This window comes from Ictalurus punctatus, chromosome 9, assembly GCF_001660625.3.
Source record: "Ictalurus punctatus breed USDA103 chromosome 9, Coco_2.0, whole genome shotgun sequence".
NCBI lineage: Eukaryota > Metazoa > Chordata > Actinopteri > Siluriformes > Ictaluridae > Ictalurus > Ictalurus punctatus.
This window is the reverse complement of record NC_030424.2, coordinates 21,494,130-21,514,621: the sequence shown is the minus strand read 5'-3', so window position 1 is coordinate 21,514,621 and position 20,492 is coordinate 21,494,130. Positions and strand designations below refer to the sequence as shown.

At 38.4% G+C, this 20,492-nt stretch overlaps 1 protein-coding gene across 6 annotated transcripts in view; it reads right to left on the bottom strand.

Annotated features, from left to right (window-relative positions):
- The window catches only part of ttll5 (tubulin tyrosine ligase-like family, member 5), an 87,857-nt gene that overhangs the window by 7,844 nt on the left and 59,521 nt on the right, over positions 1 to 20,492 (bottom strand). For all 6 annotated transcript variants that reach the window (XR_001813625.3, XR_001813627.3, XR_001813624.3 and 3 more), the window contains exons 30-32: positions 14,803 to 14,974; positions 8,156 to 8,400; positions 2,393 to 2,475 (exon numbers count right to left, since the gene is read on the bottom strand). Coding sequence is in view for 2 of the 6 variants with exons in the window: in XM_017476488.3 (XP_017331977.2) it covers positions 2,393 to 2,475; positions 8,156 to 8,400; positions 14,803 to 14,974 (500 nt within the window). In the remaining 4 variants the exon portion in view is untranslated. The remainder of the gene's footprint in view (positions 1 to 2,392; positions 2,476 to 8,155; positions 8,401 to 14,802; positions 14,975 to 20,492) is intronic.

Here is a 20,492-nt window from a genome sequence, read left to right as displayed (position 1 = left end):
TTCACGTAGCTTAAACTGATGTATTCTGCTTGCAAGTGGGCATTTTTGTCTTTAGTTCACTGCTGATTGCCATGGATCCATTGAAAATAGCTGCGCGTTATCCACACAAATGACAATATCAGCCTAAGTCAGCTAGAGAAAATTTTAAACCACCCATATGATCAGAAATCAGATGTCATCCAACAAAAAATTAAATTCTGGAAGGAAATGCTCTGTACAAAATGCATCCTGTGCAGTGCAGTGCATCACTGACTACGTTTAAATGGACAGCAGTAATCTAATTATTGACCATATCCTGAGTAAGACAATACTGTGATTAAGGTTTTTAGAATATTCCTTTCATGTTCCTGTTTTACATGTTATAGAACATAGATCGATTAACGTGTGATTAAGGTGTGTACATGTCTGTAACGCACGTCGATAATGCGACTAAAATAGAATATTCCACATGTCTTAATTCGAGTCGTGTTTACTTCGAGTATGACTTTAATCAGATTAAGGTAATAAAAAATTGCTGTTTACATGCTAGTTTCTTACTCAGAGTATCATCTTAATCGGGTTAATATTGGATTATTGTTGTCCATGTAAACGTACAGACTGTCTACTAGTTTCAGAATGAACCTAAAACAACTTTTGCTCTTTATGATTTCTGACTCCTATTATACTCCCAAAGGACTTGATGTACCTAAAAAGAACAGCAAAAATTCCAGTGTTATTCTAGATATTTTGTTTTAGGTCAATTAAACACTTCTAGCTTGTAGCAGCAGAGTGAGTATCACAACTTGGATCAGGAGATGTAAGTAGGAATTAATTTGTGGAACTAAAAAACAAGGATAATCTTTCACAGTTGTAAGGAAAAAAAGAAACATACCACTGTCCCTCGTTTCCATTGGTAGTTGCCAAATCGCTACACTGCACATTTTCATAAAGTTTCGCTCAACTTTAACACTGGGCTTGCACCGCTCACTTGCGTGGATAAGAGTCATTTTGCCTGCTGTCACCAGAAATCAGCAGTTCCCACAGAAATGACATAAAATGTAAATAACTCGTGCTTTTTACTTTTTTTGAAAAGCTAGCAAATATATTTCTTTAGGTTACAGTTAGGTTAGGTTGAACATAAATTATCTACAGTAAAGGGTTAGATCTCCTGTACTTTCCAACGACAGAAGACGTCAGGTCCAAGTTGACATCTGACATACTTATAGGCATACTTACTGGTGTTTGAATTAAACCCATTACATTGAAGTGACATAAAATTGACTAACAACTACAAGCACTTAATAATAATAATTACCATAACTTTCATAATAGTGGGTGGTACGCTCCACTACTGTAACAAAATCACAAGCTCTAGCTAGGCTTCACAGGCACCACAGATCAGTAATAACCTAACTATGTCAGTAGAAGGTCCTCACAAATCTAGTAATACCAACATGAGTGTGCATCAATGTTCATGTCTCTCATTCTAGCCTACCAAATTAAAAAAGTTATTTTCTGCTGTCTGTACTTTAGAGATAACCACAATACAGGAGAATCCCCAAACCAACACATCTCATCAGCTGCATGAGTTGCAACCTTCACACCTTCAGGATTGGGGGTTCGATTCCCACCACGGCCCTGTGTGCGCGGAGTTTGCATGTTCTCTCTGTGCTGCGGGGGTTTCCTCCAGTTTACTCCCCCAGTCCAAAGACATGCATGTTAGGCTGATTGGCATGTCCAAAGTGTCCATAGTGTGTGAATGTGTATGTGATTGTGCCCTGCGTTGGACTGGCACCCCATCCAGGGTGTACCCTGCCTTGTGCCCCATGCTCCCTGGGATATGCTCAAGGTTTTCCACGACCCAGTAAGGATAAGCAGTACAGAAGATGGATGGATGGATGGATGGATGGACACAGAAATGAGGCCCTCAGAACTGTGCAGCCAGTGAAGTAAGTATTATTAACTTTACTGATGCTATTAGCATATGGCTTGCAGGCCAGGTTGAAATAGGCCAAGACTGTTCGTTTAAATCTAAAGATATCTTGTTGCCATAGTACTGGATAAAAATAAGAGGCTGTGCTATACAGAGTTCATCAAAACTGGAATGGTCACTATGTCCAGCTGCCTGGCTCTGGTGCTGGCAGAGGAAGTCACCTGCCTGGGTATGCAGTCTCTAGAACTCTCTGCCAACGCAAGCCATTAAGACAACACAGATTATGTGTTCCCATTGCATGCTCAATTAATTAACCTACATAAAGTTCATTAGTTGGTTTCCAAAACTGTATGCAGAGCTAAATAATTTGGAAGTACAAAAAAGGATCTTTAAAAAAGGATATTTTTTGTTCTGTTATAACTTGTGAAAAAGTGATGTACAGGTCTGAAATAAAAAATTAAAAAAGAAGCGTGTACTAACCTGTTTTTCCACACATGGTGTCATTAACAACATTTTGATGACTAGATAAGCCGTTTCCGGATGGAGTCTCATATGGTGCTTGCCTGTCAACAGAGAAAAAAAAATATCTGAATTTAAGAATTCTAATATGACACATTTGACAATTAATTATAAGCCTAACAGATTTATGACTCACAAATAAACGGCCCAGTGAGCAAACAGATCATTCAGACAAGTACTAGACAAGAATAGCGTGTTGTGGACAGTGATGAAAAAATATCTAACCTTGGCTATGCCCTTTGCATGGAAGTACAGGTTCTTTCTTCAGGCATGTGAGTCTGCCTGTGTGTGGTGGTCTAAAATGTCAAAGGGGCTCAATACGCACATATGCCATAGAGCGGTGAGGACTCACTGCAAAGTGTTTACCAAGTAAGATTCAGGCAGCCAGGCATTCCCGGACCCAAGTAGCTGTTCCCATGCCTTGGCCTTCAAATCTTTTGTTTTGTGGTTTATGTCATCCTGACCTATAATATGTTTACTGTGGACATGTATTTAACTCCAAAACGTCAAACCACTTTTCTAATGATAAAATGCATTAAGAGTTTAAAATTAAAAAGGTCAGCTCTCCTCAGTGACAAAATAATCAACAAAATGGCTTCATCTTGTTTTTCTGGAAACAATTTGAATGTCACATTTCCAAAAGTGGAAGGGTGTGCTTACTGGAATGTCAATATCAAAGTTTTTTTTTTGTTGCACTTATTTGATGTTGACTAATTACATGCTCCTAATGGCAGACATCATGGAACCTGTGAGAAATGTTTCCCTTTGGCTGTGAATGACTTAAATAATTATACCTTTCTGGAAGAACATCTGGCTCTGGAGAGCATGTTAAATCATCAGTTCTGTCCAGGAGGGGAGAAAAACAGGGGCCAACATGCCTGTAACTCTATACATTAAATCCGCTAAGCATTTTTAGGAACAATAAATAAAGCTTAGCTGGTATTAACCTCCAGGAGCACAACACTGCCTTGCCAGAGGAGTATTAGTCCTGTAATGAGGGTGCACAGTGCTGCGTTGTACGGTCCACACAGTTGGCCTTTCATATGGCTACACAACTCCGGGGCACCACAGCAGATAGAAACGCTCCAATTAAAAATCCAGCCTGATCAAGCAGGAAGCAACACTTTAGAATGTAATTGGTGATTTGAGTTCAAGGCTCTTAGTTAGTCAGCACTTAGCATGCTGGACAGAGCTTGCACAATTTATACGCCCCAATGCATGGGATAAACCCAATCCAAGCAGGCCTTGGATTAATAAGAATAAAAAAAGGAATCATTTTTTTAAAAAATGAACACTTTTCAAAATCCATTTTTGATAGTTTCCTTCTTTTTTTGTGTTCAAATTTTACCTCTTAATCTGCAAGCTAAACGGTTCTAGGTTAAATAAATTCTGGTTTAAATTGTTCAGATACAGCAAACAGCGCGTATTAAATCTTTGCCAGAGTTCAATCAGTTCGATCATGACCCGCTCAACCTAGCATATTTTCTCAGTCCTCTATTATCTTTAAACATCAAACAAATAAAGTGATAATGTTCTAGCCAAAAATATCGAATCTCATGACAATATTGTACATTATTTTTCAGCCAACATCTCTCTCACTTAAACTTGTTTTCAACCTTTATTCTTTAGGTCATAGTTAAAGAAATGGGTCATACAAAAAAAAATTGTTGGCTGAGCCAAAAAGAAAAACGGACAGTTTTGTTGTTTGTTTTTTTTTGGTTGAGGTGGAGCCACGCCATGCAGTAATAGCGCTGTTGTAATTGTCACCCTATTAGTTATGCCACTCTCAGTCCTGGTTTCCCTGGCTACAGCTCCAAAACCCAACACGCTTTGCAAACAGAACATACACACATTCACATCATTTATTCTACGAACGACTCCTTCCAGTCCCTTTCAGCTTAAGGACAGCAACAACTCCAAACAGTATCTATTAAAAAAGCATACACAGATTTAGATAGGATTCAAAACTATGGCATTCTATGCTAATAGCAAGAACCTCAAAGCATATGTGAATATACATTATGCATGCAGGACGAAATAGTGATAATTAGTATGCACTTTATACTGCACTGCACACTTTAATTTCTCTAAATATTGTCTGAGATATTTTGATTGCTGTGCTATGGGCAATGTATGGCTCAGTAAATGGTCGAATTGGCAGGAAGCCTGGTAATTCTCTAAAGAGCACATGACTCAGCTCCTATACAGTTAACTCAGACAGTTCCATCCATTAGAAATGAAAGTATGCTTCCATTATTGAACAGAAAGCCAAAAGCCTCGGCAAGATTTGTTGCCACAGAATAAACTAAATCAAAGGAAACAATTTAATATTCTTTTTATTATTATGATGATGATGATGGTTCCAATCTGCTTTTACGGCTCACTTTGTTCTGAGACTTCTATCAATTTTGTTCTATCTTTTCCAATATTTCACTCCATCTTTCTTTCCCCATTTCACTCACTTCACCTGCCTCTTACACTCTCTCACTTCACCTGTCTCTTACACACTTTTCTCCTCTCTTTTTCAATATCGTTTCATCGGTTCGGTGTTTCCATTTGAGCATTTTTGGTCTTCAGGCTTCCGTTTTTCCCACACTCTCTCATGTCACACAGGCCGACCACAAAAATGCAGGACTGTGGAGAGTGTGAGGGGCTCTGGAATTCCACATGCCGAGGGTAAACACTGCACTGGCCAGGAAGGCACACAGAGGAGCAAACAGTGCACCTACCCTCCCCAGCACTATCATAGCCCTCTCTCAACCATCATCTCTCTTTCCTTAACCGCTCAATGCCAGGATCCTCTACAACTACATGACATTTCCCTGATTTTATTCTCATATTTTTCTTAACTACATTTCCTGTCACCAGAACATAACATAATCTTTATTTACCCAAACAAAAGCCACATATCACACACCACTCAATACCAGCTGTCTTTAATAGCCTGATCCCACAGTGTTCCCATATGAATCCCAAAGTAACCCAGATTTAATTTCATACATATTTTATACTGGTATGCCAGCCACATATAAATGTACTATTTCAAAGTTCAAGAGTAATACTGAAGTAGACAAATGCAACACTTTTTTTATGCAACACAATTTTAGATAAGCCCTCTGTGCAACACAATTTTATTCTTTGAGAAGATATTACATATCATGTGTGTAGCAAATTAATAAACAGCATGTGGCCATTTACTGGCCACATAGAGATGTCCTGCTTATCTCATTGAGGTTTGGGTTATATATTTGCTCCTTCTAGCTACATTTACTCATACACTTACTCTAAATGCTTTGCAGATGCTTATCTAATCACATACAAAACCATGTCTAATTGTTTTAAATGTAAAATAATTAACATCCCAGATGCACATAAATCTAAAATGCACAAATTGTCCCATGACCTTTAATTCCATGTGTGAGTGTATGTGATTGAGAGAGAGAGAGAGAGAGAGAGAGAGAGAGAGAGAGAGAGAGAGAGAGAGAGAGAGAGAGTCAAGGGACTAACTAGCCGCTGAGGGAGTGTGCTGTCTGACTGCTAGTAGCCCACCATGGCAGTTCATGTGCTTCCAGCAAACACGCCTGCTACCACAAAGGTTTGCCATTGTTGTGTAGTTTGGCCAGATGTGCTGCAGAAGTCATGCTGCAGCCTGGGAAACAGATGACAGTTTCGGCTTTCTGCGGCACTCATTTCTAACCCTTGCTTGCCACAAAAAGCACTTATAAACATGTTCAGATGGTTGAATTACACTGAAGGTCTATTGTGTGCCTAGCTTTGCACTGAACAAGAATCACAACTAATCCTAGCTTTCCTTATGTACACACATATTACTGATATTTACCCTGAGAATAGCATACAGTCACAACTCCATGATAAAGTTACTGCCTTCGGTTACTGCCAGGTCAGAAATGAAAAATCAGTTGGCTATACAAAATGCACAAAAAAGAACAAAACAATCATCTGAGTTACAATGGTGCCCCTTCTAGCTTTTAATACCTGACGTTTCCAAGCAGCTTCTATGAACAAGAAAATGTTTACACTGAATTAGAAGAGCATGACTAAACACTCTAAGGTGTGTTAAAAAAAAATGCCTTCCCAGCCTCTGCTTGGCCTTCCTCAAGCTGAAGGATCAATATAAAAAGGATTATGGACGTAAAACAATGTTAACATGGATACCTAAAAGCAAAACAACCACTAATAATACGTAGTGTAAATAATCTGATGTCTCAGTCATTTCTAGAGCATTACGCAAGTTAAACACAAAAAGGTTTTTTTTTTGTTGTTTTTTTTTGCCTGCCATGCCTGGCATTTCTGTCAGCAGTTAGCACTAATGACTAAACTAACATTTGTAAATTCTAAGCATTTCTCTGCATCACGCAGACAACAAATAAGGACTGGTTCTTTATAAACTGAACCGTGTTGAGTTTGCTTACTATATTTCTGTTGTCCAAAGCTACAAAATTTAAAACCATGTGTGTTAAAAGTAGACTGCAGTAGGAAAAAATGACTTTCTACAAACAAAGCACTATATTGTCTGAACTGAAAGCATGTTTTCCTTCCACTTCATAGATTCTGATTAAGCAAAATGTGTGGGTCTTTTTATTTATTTATTTTATTTTATTTTTTTTACACACATACTTACAATTAAATCTAATCAATATATTAAGTAAAATCACAGGCTTAAATAACAGGACAGCCTAGTATATTTGGAGGAAAGCACTATCTACAATCTTCCACATACACAAGCAAACGTCGCCGTTGTTTAAAGGTGGAGAGAGAGAGAGTATGCTAGAACATCAAATTTGCTCTCTAGGTTCCTGGACACAGATGGCTGTGGCATCATCGAGATTCAAACTTGCAAACTTTTCTGTTGGTCTATTTGGGAGCCTGACCACAGGGCTTTTGTCAGAGTTGAGAAAGATGGTAGGGTTTTAATCTTTATCAAGTGAAGCATGCGGCCTAAGCATGCTAGCATATATAGGGGAAAAAATAATTGAAAACAATTTGGTTTCGAGGTAGCATGCTACTATCAAGGAAAATTCAAGGAACTGAAAATAAAAACATGTTTAATAGTAAAACACAAATAACTTACCACACATACAAATTCCTGATAAATACTGCAAAGGCAAATTGTTGCTTTCTTAAAATAGCAAGAGCTGTATACATAAACTAAAGTGTGTCCCAAAGTCTCCATACATAGGGGAAATGAACACTTGTTGGGAAAATGTCTTCGAAAATGTGTCATGCTGGTTTATATTTTCAGATAGCTTTTAAAAAGAAAAGAAGAAGAACGCATTGAAATCATTCTCATGGCTGGATCGAGAAGCTGTCATAAGGTTGCGATGGACTTTAATTGGAAACATGGCAAGCACATTACACATGACACTGCTGCCAAATTTTTAAGAAATTTAAAAAGTGTTGCAGACCAACTGAGAAATGGACGTCCACGAGCATCCACTGACGAAGGCACAACCAACATGGTGCTGGCAAACATAGTCCACTATATATGGAGACTTTTGGGACACCCTGTATTGCTAAACACACACATCTTACATGTAACATTCAAACAGCATACTACACTGAGCACTGAAATAAAAGTGCATAATGGTGTCTAGACAACATCATGATTTGACACGTAAACTGAAATGCTATACTGTGGTGCACTTATAGTCCAGATAATTTGGCACTGTTATAAATGTTCCGTGCTTAACTTTAAGGACTTACTGGTTGGTCCTTTGAGTGGCAGTCTTGCGTGAGAGTGTGTCTTTGGGAGTACTGCTTGGGGGTTTGGGAATCAGAGCGGCGGCACCCAGTGTAGAGAGCAGGGGTTCAGGATGGCATGAATCTCTCCTACTTGCTGTCTGCTTCATGCTGGTCTGGGACTGTGAGTTGACCCGAACACTACAGCTGGCGGGAACAGGGTTTCGTGGTACAGCACCAGGCACAAGTGTGTGTCCATCCAGCATGACCTGGAGACAAAGGATAGATATACAGCTGGAAGCCAAATCAAAAAAGGAGGAAACTAATAAAAGATATTCACTCCAAACATCTAAACACCCGAAACTGCTACTGGCTAAGCTTTAGCTCTAGCACATCTGCACAATCCTTTCAAGATAGAACATTTGGTAATGTTTCACTGCGTTTTCTGAATCTCCGCAATAAAATGGCCATATTTTTATACTTTTATTAGAAGCAGCATTTTCCTCCAAGTCATACGAGGTCAAATACGAGCAGATTCCAAGATTCAGTTCATTCATTCACACAGAAGAAAAAAGTTACGGCTTATCATAACAGGCCCTGAATACTTTATAATCGGACATACCGAAATGCAGAAATTCTTCACATTGTATGCTTGTTTAGAAATGGTTTCTTTTGAATGGGTAGTTGGACTTGGCATTCACATTGCATCCCGAAAAAAGCTTCTGTTCATCGATTTATGCAGTAAATTCCTTCCATCTAGTAACATTTTATAACTGATGTAAAAGGATAGCGTGAGAGTAATGTAGGCTTCTTAAACAAAGTTACTGTATGCCTCTGTGAGAGTTTATTTAGTGTCTGTGTGGGACTTTGTGATTCTACACGAGGACATATACACATGTTTATGCATGGTGTGTGTGTGTGTGTTTATCCTCAAAGCTTCCAGTAGTATGACAGTAAGTGTGTTCTAAGGCTGCTGGGGTTTGATGAATGAGTGGGCTGAGCATGGAGGGTCTCGGTATATGCTTCTGTTGAGAAAGGCCAGGAAAGGGCACCTTTCTAATGTTGCCAGGTGGCTGCTGGCCAAGCCATCCCAGGAGCCATGCAGTCTGCACCCAGTGACTGGAACATGGAGCAGAGCAGCCCAATAACACACTTCGGTCCACAATGAAATGTGTTTAAATTGTAGATAATCAGAGAACCATTCAAGGCCCTTTAACAACCGCTTTCAACAGCAAAGAACTAAAATTAAATGAGCAGAGAAAGGAACAGCAAATAAAAAAACATCATTTTTCCAAGCACATTATTGAACATGGCTCAGTTCCTCCAACAAATACTGTACATGGTCCCAGACAAAGAAATTCACAAAACACAAAAACACACACACACACACACGCCCCAGAGTTGGGACTCAAATAAAAGACTTGAGCACACTGACTCATGACTCGACTGGAACTCAACTGACTCGTGAATGAACTCAAAACACAGACTCCTGAAATATTTACCTGGATAAGAACATGAACAAAAACTAATAAATTAGGACAACCAACCATAGCGCAGCAAATCAATACATTTTAACCCTTTTCTGCCTGGTCGAAGCTGAAAAGCATTTACTTCAAATGGCCATTTCAAAATGGTCAGTAACAGTTTGCACCAGATTTTTCATTTATTATTATTTTAATTTTTTTTTAAATTTGTGCTTAATAAAAAAAAATAGCATGGCAACAGGCTGGCAAAATTCAGTAGATCCAGTAAGAAATATTCAATTTATTGCTAATAAATTGAAACTAAACTTAATAAAAAGGTTGAAAGTGATGCTGAGACAAAAATGTTCTTTGCACCAAGATAAAATTCTCATAACTCATACTTATGTTACAGAGGCAAATTAACAGAATCAGACTGGGAACAGCAGCTACTAAATGAAACTAATGGGAGTGCCAGGAAGCTGTCCAGCACAAACCTCTGGCTTTGGCTTTACGAATGCATTATTATAAAGCTAACATTAACATGTAGATAGGCCTAATTGCTTTTTAAAAAAAAATTAATTCAAAATTATTTTTAAAAAAACAAAAACAAAAAAAAAACAGGTTTTGTCCCAAGCTAATTGGTTAATAAGGACAATACAATCTGGGTTCATCCAAGTTCTTAATGGTGTTTGTAATAATGTTTAAAAGTTAAAAGCTCAGGATGTTTTATGTAAGGTTGCTGAAGTTTTATAAGACACGTAAAACATACCCACAAACTTTGGTTAGTTTGGATAGTAAGTGTGTTACTCATTTGGTTTAATAGCTATCAAATGGTGTTATCATATATTTTTGTTTGTTTGTTTTTTTCTTGTCAATACATACAATGCAATCTTACATGCAAAAAAAAAATTGTTATTTTATTACACACAATGCATATAGTTTGACTTCAACTCAAGTAAGGCTGTAGCCTGTACAATGTATACTGCTGAACTTTCCCTAGAAATAATAGAGCAGTGTTTTATGTACGTGCAATAACACACCTACAGCTAATTATTTTAACTAAAGCGCAAAACTATATATGTGAGACTTCTGTGAAACTTCCTTAGTACAGAATCAGCACTGGCTAAAGTGGTCAGTGATTTGATGCTTATGTTTCTGTTTTGGTAATGCTGGACATGCGTGCAGCATTTGACACGATTAGCTATGTGGAATGGAAAGACTTAAAAACACAGTTAAGATTACACAGACAAGTTCTTGCCTGGTTTAAATTTGAGATGTGTGCAGGATTGTTTTCCCCAAAGGAATTTTGACCAATCCCACCCATCCTTGCAGTTACTGTTTTTGTTTGTACCTGCCTGCAGTATTTTCTAATGAACGTAGTTGGTACTATTTCCGAGAATACTAACAAATAGTAATTCAAACCACAGCAACCCTGACCAAAATAAAACATTTACTGAGGATGATATGATAAACAAGCCTCATGTACTCCCACGTTGATCAGTTTGGCCTTTGTTTGTCCTGCGAGCTTCAAATCTGACCACTTGCACACACAACTTATTATAACTATTACTATTACTATACTATTACCATGATAATTATCACGTTGACCAGTCCATACAGGATTTCGCTGAGTTTATTTGTGTCTGTTGCGGACAAAGATGCTTGATTTTGCCGCAGCTTTTTTTTTTTTTTCAAAATTTGCAACTTGCAGAGGTTTTTGGGGTTTTTTGAGGAAAACTACTTGAATTGGCGAAATCACAATTTCACTAAATTGTTTTGCAATGTCTGTTGGTAAATGAGACATTTTAGCTGTACTCATGTTTACGTGAGTTTGGCTGAACGTGGGTTGCAATGATGTCACATAACCGCCTTGGACTCGATTATCTGCAGTAATTCTGAACAGTTGCAAGCTCCTCAGAATATTGCAGAGTTTGCTTAAGTTTGCGTTAACTTATGTGATTGCAAAATCGCCAAATCCTGGAGGGACTGGTTGACCAGATTCAGACGCAGCTAATGCATGCTTTCATACCTTCTACACTGGAATACTGTAACATTCTGCCAGCTGGAAGCAGCCTCTTTAAGAAAGCTTCAGCTAGTTCAGCAGAACGCTGCCCTCGTGCATTTGTACCAGAAAAAAAGTCATATTACCCCAGTCTCATTCAAGGTATGCTGGCTGCCTGTTAATTTCCACATTGACTCCGCAGTCCTGCTCATTGCATTTAAAACTCAGAATGGTTTAGCATCTACATTCTATATGGCCATAAGTATGCTGACCTCTGACCATCCCAGATATATGTTCAGATTTAGTTCCCCTTTGCTGTTATAATAATCTCCACTCTTGGAAGGCTTTCCACTAGATTTTGGAGTGTGGGGATTTGCCCATTAATCCACAAGACCATCGGTGTCAGGTGAGGAGGCCTGGGGAATAGTCGGTGCTCCAGTTCATCCCAAAGGTGTTCAGTAGGGTTGAGGTCAATGCTCTGTGCAGGACACGCCAACCTTGGCAAACCATGTCTTTATGGACTTTGCTTAGTGCACAAGGGCATTGTTATGCTGAAACATGTTTGGGGCTCTTAGTTCCAGTAAAGGGAATATCCTAATGCTACAGCATATAAAGACAATCGGTACAATTGTGTGCTTCCAACATTTTGGTAACTGTTTGGGGAAGAACCACATATGGTTGTGATGGCCAGGCGTCCACATACTTTTGGTCATATGGCGTATATTGCTGATCTATTGAAGCAGTACCACCCAAGCCACCCAGCACTTCACTCAATTGTGGTAGGCCTACTGTTATTCCTGAGTATCAGTCACAGTTCAGCTGGTAGAAGATGTTTTTCTTACATTGCTTCTAATCTCTGAAATAGTGTTTGAGATAACATTAGATATGCTAGATCAGAAACTTTTTTAATCCAGATTAGAAGCACACTTGTTTATTTTTTTTCATACTTAGCCTTAGAATTTATTTATTAAGTTACTTCATGTAAGTGTACACTGGTTCTTTAACATACTTTCTCATAAACACCTTGCTCTGACTTATCAAAAACACTTCTGAGATTTTGAACTGAAATTAAAAAGTGCCATAAAAAATGATGATGATGATGATGAAGAAGAGCTTAGAGATATGAGACTTGACTCTGACCTCCAGAAAGTAACTTATCCTCATCTCTGTTTTGTAGTTGCTCTGATTGGTTCAGACTCATATATTTTTGTCTATTCTCTTACAAAGAGGTTCATCTTTTCGTCAGTGTCACAGAGACTGCCTGCTGCTTCCATGACACCAAATGGTTACATGTACCTGTATGAAGCCGTGCCCATCTGGCATGCAGAGCGTTGACACAGGCTCTCTGCGTCAGACAAAAACAGAAAGGAACGCAAAAGAACCCATGTCCACAAAATTAAAGTTCACCTTATTCTAGGACAATATTTTATAATATTTCTATTTAACTTTCGATGCTGCTCCATTTATTCTGGCAGTTTTCTTTGTTATTTTTTTTTAATTAGTTTGGTTAAGATATTTTGATTGGAGTTCTTCACACTACAATTTGATGTCCTGACAATGTTGTTCAAACTAGATGTCAGTGTGGAAGGATATTATGGGGTTGTTGAGTGACACATGAAGGTGTAAGGAATACACCGTCAATCTAGAACACTGGCAAACAAAAGATCAATAAAGACATTTAAGTCTATGAAGAAATTTCTAAGCAGTGTCATAAGAAGGGTGGAGGTAGGAAAGGTTTAGATGTTAGATCAAAACCAACTGCAAGACGCAATCAGTTAGAGGTCAGTGAATGAACTGAACCAAGCAAATCCAGAGAATGGCACTATTTCTTGCTGAAGAATACTCTACACATCTAATCACAGTGGTTTCAGTGAGCAAGTGTCTGGTCAAATAGACCAAGACAGACACAGAAGTAGAATTAAACTAGTTCAATGATACTGCAATGACTCACCAAGTGCACTCTCTCATTCTCTCTCTCTCTCTCTCACACACACACACACACACACACACAGCCATACACACACACACACATACAATGCACCATTTATCTACTGCAATGCTTGGTTCATGCAGCTTTGTGATGTTTATAAGTGGAATTGAGAATGGAATCCAAACACACTAAACTGTTTGAACCTGCACATATTCAACCCTTGTTCAACCTAAAGTGACCAAAAATGTGATCCTGATTTCTCCACTTGAGTAATTTTAGAAGGTTTTGCACACAACATAAAAGCCATGCCAAGGAAGACAGAAAGAAATAAAGAACAACATAAAGAAATAAATACAGTCCTGGATTGATTCAAACAAATGGTTTAAACAAACAAAAAAAATGGCTGAAATGTTGAAATACAAAAAAACAACAAAGTTGCTCAGTTAGTGTAATAATCAGTTAGCACTAGGGATGTCCCGATCAAGACTGTTTACCCCCTGATCCCGATCAGAGTCATTTAATATCGAGTATCTGTATCCGATACTTGTATGTTCCTAGTGCTAGGTGTACACTTCAAGTAAATTAAATCCAATGTACATGCTTGACAAGTGAATAGCTTTGCAATGCATTAAGAAAAAAAAATGCCACCATCCATGCTGTTCCTTAGTTGTTTTTTTTATTTAAGTTTTTTTTTGTTTTGTTTTTACAAAATAAAATAAACAAACTAAAAATATTTTTATATGGATCTTATCAATTAAGAGCCATGGCTCTTATCTTAACAATTCCAGGAGAGGAAACTTCTCTCCTTTTAAAGGGATCCTCCAGTGTGTGTTGATTCGATGCAGCCCGAGTTACCGGAGTGAACTGGCTGTATTCCGTTTGGTGTTTAGTTTTTAGGTGCCGTATCAAATTGGTAGTATTGAACGCAGCTCTGTTGCTGCCGCCTCACGAAATGCTCGCATTGCAGACATTACAAGTGGCTGTTTTCGGACTGCTTTCATTTTCCAATTTAAAATATTTCCACACTGCAGACATTTAAACCATGTAGTCCTGCCACAAATTGTGTTATCCATGACAGCTGACAATAAAAACCGGTTAGTGCTCAATAAAGACGATACTGATCAGTTAAAAAAATGCCTTCATCGGTCCCGATACCGTTCTTTCAGATCGGATCGGTACATCGCTAGTTGGCACAATAAATCTGTACTGTTAGCACAGTACATGGCTCATGTATATTATTATTTCATTATCTATAAACGTAGGCTCCATCACTGACTTGATGTCGAGAACGGCTCTGGTCCAGTAGCTTCCTGGACTGCAGTTTCTGCTGCTGGAGCTGCTGGATGGCAAACTGGAGCTGAGAGCTGCCTGATGAGGTCTGCAAAGTTGCTCCAGTAGCCAAATTACAGGCACTCTGGATCTTTCTGTCATCGTCGTCCTTCCTGTGACTGTTGAGAGGGAACAGAGTTTTGTTGTACGATTCACATCCACAGGTGACACAGGCAAGATTTCAATCATAACATGAGAAGTGAAAGAATATAAAATGCTCCAGTCATGTCATTGCCAATGTGCTAGCTAACCCTAACACTAGGTTCACACTACTGTATTAAAAATGATACAGCATTAGTAGGGCTGGGTGATATATATATATATATCAATATTGTGATAAATTACTTATTACTTATACACTTATTTATTTACCTTTTTTTTTTTTTTACTTACACAAAAACCCTAATCCTCCGAGATATCATTGGCATGGTGATGTTTTTTTAATTATTATTATTTTACACTTTTAATAATTAGAAATTAAATGGTACTGAATGGATGACGTTGATTTGACATATTTTTTGTCTTTGTAGGCATTAAAGACGAGTATCGTCAAACTCAGTTGAACATTTTTCTTGTTTTGTTTAATTTACTACTGTTTTGCAGACAGTTTGTTAGCTAAATTAAATATAGGGATACGCATCATGTATTGTAGAAATGTCCTCAAGTATCGTGATGATATATTTTCGTCATATCGCCCAGCCATAAGCATTAGCATTGAAAATAATTTAACATATTCATATGAATATGATATGAATCATAAGTTGCTTTGTTTATATTCTCGCAAAACAGACAGAGAAAGATGTCTTGTCTTGATGTCAAAATATCCATCGATTCCTATTTATTAAATGAGCACACATTTAACATAGAACTGTAAAATAAATAAAACACTCTCATCTGTCTGCGGTAATAAATCCAATAATACAGAACCGACTTTTAAAACAAGTGACACATCGAATTCTTTTATTCATCGTACACCGTACAGCAGCCCCTCCACCTGCAGCCTCACTCATCCAGATCAGTCAGTGGCAGAGAAGCATGAGGATCTGTAGTGAGCAGCAGGCTCCCAGAACACACAGCCTCTCCACTGCCCTATACACGACACGTCATGTCCCATCAACATCACCGGCTGAGTGCCGAGCAAAGTAAACCTTTAAACGGCTCCATGCTTTTATAAAGCGATTAGCTCTCGTTTGAGCCTGGCTTATGGAAGCCCTTTAACTTTTCTTCTCATCTCTACAACTGCAGAATGTCAGAGCGGGACCCTCTGATCAAGGGTAATACAGCAGCGATGGAAAAAGCAGCTTTTCAGACAGAATTTATTTAAGATTTACTTTTTTTATGAGCAAGCACAGATAACTCAAGCGTAAGAGGTTAGCAAACAGAGGTATACGAGTTCCTGCTAAATAATAACACAAGCAAGGACTTCTCTACAGTATATACACTCACCATCCACTTTATTAGGAACACCTGTAGACCTGCACATTCATGTAGTTATCGTAACAGCCAATCATGTGGCATCAGCGCAATGTAAAAAACCGTGCAGATACAGGTCAAGAACTTCAGTTAATGCCCACATCAAACATCAGAATTGGGGAACAAGTGTGATCTCTGTGACTTTAACCACAGCATGATTGTTGGTACCAGACTGGCTGGTTTGAGTATTTCAGAAACGAACGCTGATCTCCTGGGATTTTCACACACAAAAGGGGGTGAGTGTGTTATCATATGGTTATACCACAGTACTGCTGAATGCCTGAATCCGATTGGTCAGAATGTAATTTTCAGCAGCTCTGACAGTAGTGCCAATTGCAAGACGTCCTAATATGTTTTTGTGTCTAAAGGAATTGCACGGAGGTCCAAGTGAAGGGTGAGATAGAAAATAGCAAAAATAAATAATCATCATCTGTATCAGACCAGGCAACCTTTATGCATTTTGTGGCGTGTTGCATTTTAACATTAGAGTATGCTGAAATGTACTCCAACCAACATAAGTACAGCCAAAACAGCTGTTGTTTTTTCCCATAATAAAAATGGCAGATGAGTCAATTGACATTTGTGCAGGTGTTTTGAACTCTTTATATTAATATGATATTAACTGAAAGGCTCTGGTAACTCAGTCCTTCCCCCTGTCTCACTAGGAATGTTTTGGTTCTTGGTGCTTTAAAGATGAACTGATACAGTGATCTTACCTTCTGTCAAGGTAAATGAAGAATGTGGCTAAAAACAGCACTTTTGACCAAGGCCAAAAGTTTTTTTTAATCCAAAATAAACAGATAAATAAATAATTGCAGAGAGATTGGATAGTGATTAAAAACACTGTTCGCTTGCATTGCTCTCCTGCGCCGGTCAGTGCTCAGCCACCGTCAACCACTTGGAGAAGCAGAGGAATAATGCAGGAATGTGCTGCACAATTGTTGATATGGTGAAGCTTTCTGTAAGGAGTAATTTATTTGAACATTTATGGAAGGAGTCTACAGTTTCAGTGCTTTCTAAGTGTCAGCAAGTTTTCAGACACTGGAGAGTCTTCACCACAGAGGGCTTGACACATTCTGGTTTCTCAGTAACATGATGAAGTCTTTGTAAGTATAAGAAAGAAGGGGGAAAAAGAGACTGGTGAGAGAAAGACTGCTTATACCTGGTATAGGTGATAACAGGAACTAACCTCTCTTGCAGACATTGCGAAATATGAAATGTAACTATTTGCAACAGAAAAGCATTCTCTGTATTGTTAAGCTAAAGTGAGTTAAAATCACAAGAATGCAACAGCAATCAGTGGCTGGAGGTCATGCTGTCTCATACACTCTCACCTCTCAATCACACTGACCCAAGTCAGGGGCGTCTGTAAGCTCATGTATGCAGTACAGGGCAGACAGTACTTTCCTCTGAGTGTGCCACACTGCCCTGTACCTGGTTGGTAGTTGTCATGTGATAGGGGAAAGTTCGCTAGTGGGTGGGAATTGGAATCTGTGAATAAACTGAGGGGAAAGGTGGGGAAAAGCATGATGTGTTGTTTGTTAATAAATAAAAAATGAATCATCACGTTGCTGTTGTGTAGTAGGAATAAAACACTTTGCGATATGCTGTTAAAGGAAAAATCAACTTCAGGTGGTAACAGTAACATCGCTTTGACATCCTGTTGTGTTTTACTCCTTTCATAGTTAAGAAAATGTTTAAAGTTTGACAGGATTTATTTGCTTACTAATCCTGAATAACCATATGCACTGCAAAAAAAACTAAAACAAACAATTCTTTAAAAAAAATAAATAATCTAAATACAATCACAGAATCAATCATATCCAAATAAACTAAACCACAGTCTGCAGCCTGTGTCACACCTAGAGCTATAACTCACCTCTGACAGTGATTCTAGATATTATTCATATTCAGTGTAATAAGCAATGTTTGCTGACACCTACCGTGTTAGTCATGCACAGTGCAAGTATTATTCTCATGCTCAACTGTAGGAAAAGGAATGCTTAGGCAAATGACATCATTCAGCATCATTCCATGGACCTGGTGTAATACCTCAAAGCACCAAGCTGGTCAATGTGGCTAACATCAGGACACAGAGTGTCCGGGTATTTCCATCAACTATTTATTTTCTTTTTCTCCCTGTCTCTCTCTCAGTTCAGCTTAGGAAAACATAACCAACAGAAGGTCACACAACACTGAATGTATTGTTACTAACTGCTAACCAGAAGGAGTACCTCGCTGAGGGAATTCTGGGAGGTCAAAAAGTCAAGATCAACACTGCACATTCAATACGCATCAGGTTGCAACTTTGACTCTCATTTCTGTCCTGTAACGGCATGGCAAGCAAACGCAGTCAGAATGAGCACGTTAACGACTGTGAGAATCACTTTAAGATTAAGCTACAGATTTGTATGTTGAGCCAAGTGCAGTGGAGCAGGAGCTTCCAGTGTGCAGTCTCTCAGATGTCTACATTGTCTTAATAGCACGATGTTATTATCCATCCATCCATCCATTTTCTATACCGCTTATCCTACAGGGTTGCGGGGAACCTGGAGCCTATCCCAGGGAGCATGGGGTACACCCTGTTCAGGGTGCCAGTCCATCGCAGGGCACAATCACACACATTCACACACCCATTCATACACTATGGACACTTTGGACAAGCCAATTAGCCTACCATGCATATCTTTGGACTTGGGGAGGAAACCAGAGGAAACCCCCGCAGCACGGGGAGAACATGCAAACATCCATACGCACAGAGGAGCAGCGGAAATCGAACCTCCAACCCCCCACTGAGCCACCATGCACCCGATGCTATTATCCTAGAGCAGAATTTCTCTAAGCACATCCTCAGAAGAGAGCTCTGCACAACTCTCCATATGGGTCTAATTAAGATGAATAGAAACATTTTTATTCAGAAGAAGACAAGTCATTGTTTCACACTGACCTCTTTAATTTATTTTTAATAGTCTGTCCACACTGGCCCCTCATTAATTTGCTATGATTTCGTCACTTCTGTAACCATATTAATGTATCCTTAAGGTTTCCAGGATTTTAGGAAGCACTAAATTCAGTTAAAGAAAAAATATAGATACACTACCGGTCAAAAGTCTGGAGACACTCGACTGAAATGTTTCTCGTGATCTTAAAAATCTTTTGATCTGAAGGTGTATGATTAAATGTTTGAAATCGGTGCTGTAGACAAAAATATAATCGTGCCGACATTTTCATTTCTTTCATTAGAAAACTAACATTTTATTTACAAAACAATATTTTTTAAAATGGATGACTTGGAGCGAAATATTCCGAAAAGCAGCCAATAAGTGTCCAGCGCAGGTGGGAACTCCTTTAATACTGTTTAAAAAGCATCTCAGGGAAATTCCTCAAGCTACTGGCTGAGAAAATGCCAAGAATACATTTCTGGAAATTCTAGGCAAAAAGTGTGGATACTTCGAAGATGCTAAAATATTAAATTATTTTGATTTATTTTGGATTTTTTATCACAACATAATTCCCATAGTTCCATTTGTGTTATACCAGAGTTTTGATGACTTTATTATTATTCTAAAATGTAGGGGGAAAAAATAAAAATAAAGAATGAGTGTGTCTAAACCTTTGACTGGTAGTGTAAATTTGCACTGTAAATTTCTTTTCTCTTTTTTTCCCTCCTTTACATCACTTCATTGAAACATGACACAGCAATGCTGCAGAGTTTTTGAATTTCCTGTGAGGCTTGCAAACACTGAACATATTCAATCATAACACAAGTAGCAGGAAGGTTTTTCTATTTTAGTTGATGCTGAAGCTTTTAAGCAAATATGTCAGATACTATTAGAGTATTGCATTCCAAGATTATTAGTCTAGGCCAACATTTCTTCAATGTGAGATGTTATACATAAACCCAATAATTTAAAGTGAAAGAGCAGGATTCTGTTTAAACGTTTACTCTGTCAGCGTTCGTTCTTAACAAGTTAATCACATTTTTATTCGGTATGTTTCTGATAAACGTTTCGCCACAATAAAGGACACTATACAGGGCCTTCCAGAATTCTTGGCACCCTTCATAAAAACAAGCAAAACTCTTTGTCATATAAACATTACACAATAACAACTTTCCACTCAAACAATAGGAGAAAATATCTGTATCAGTTCGGACACAAAAAA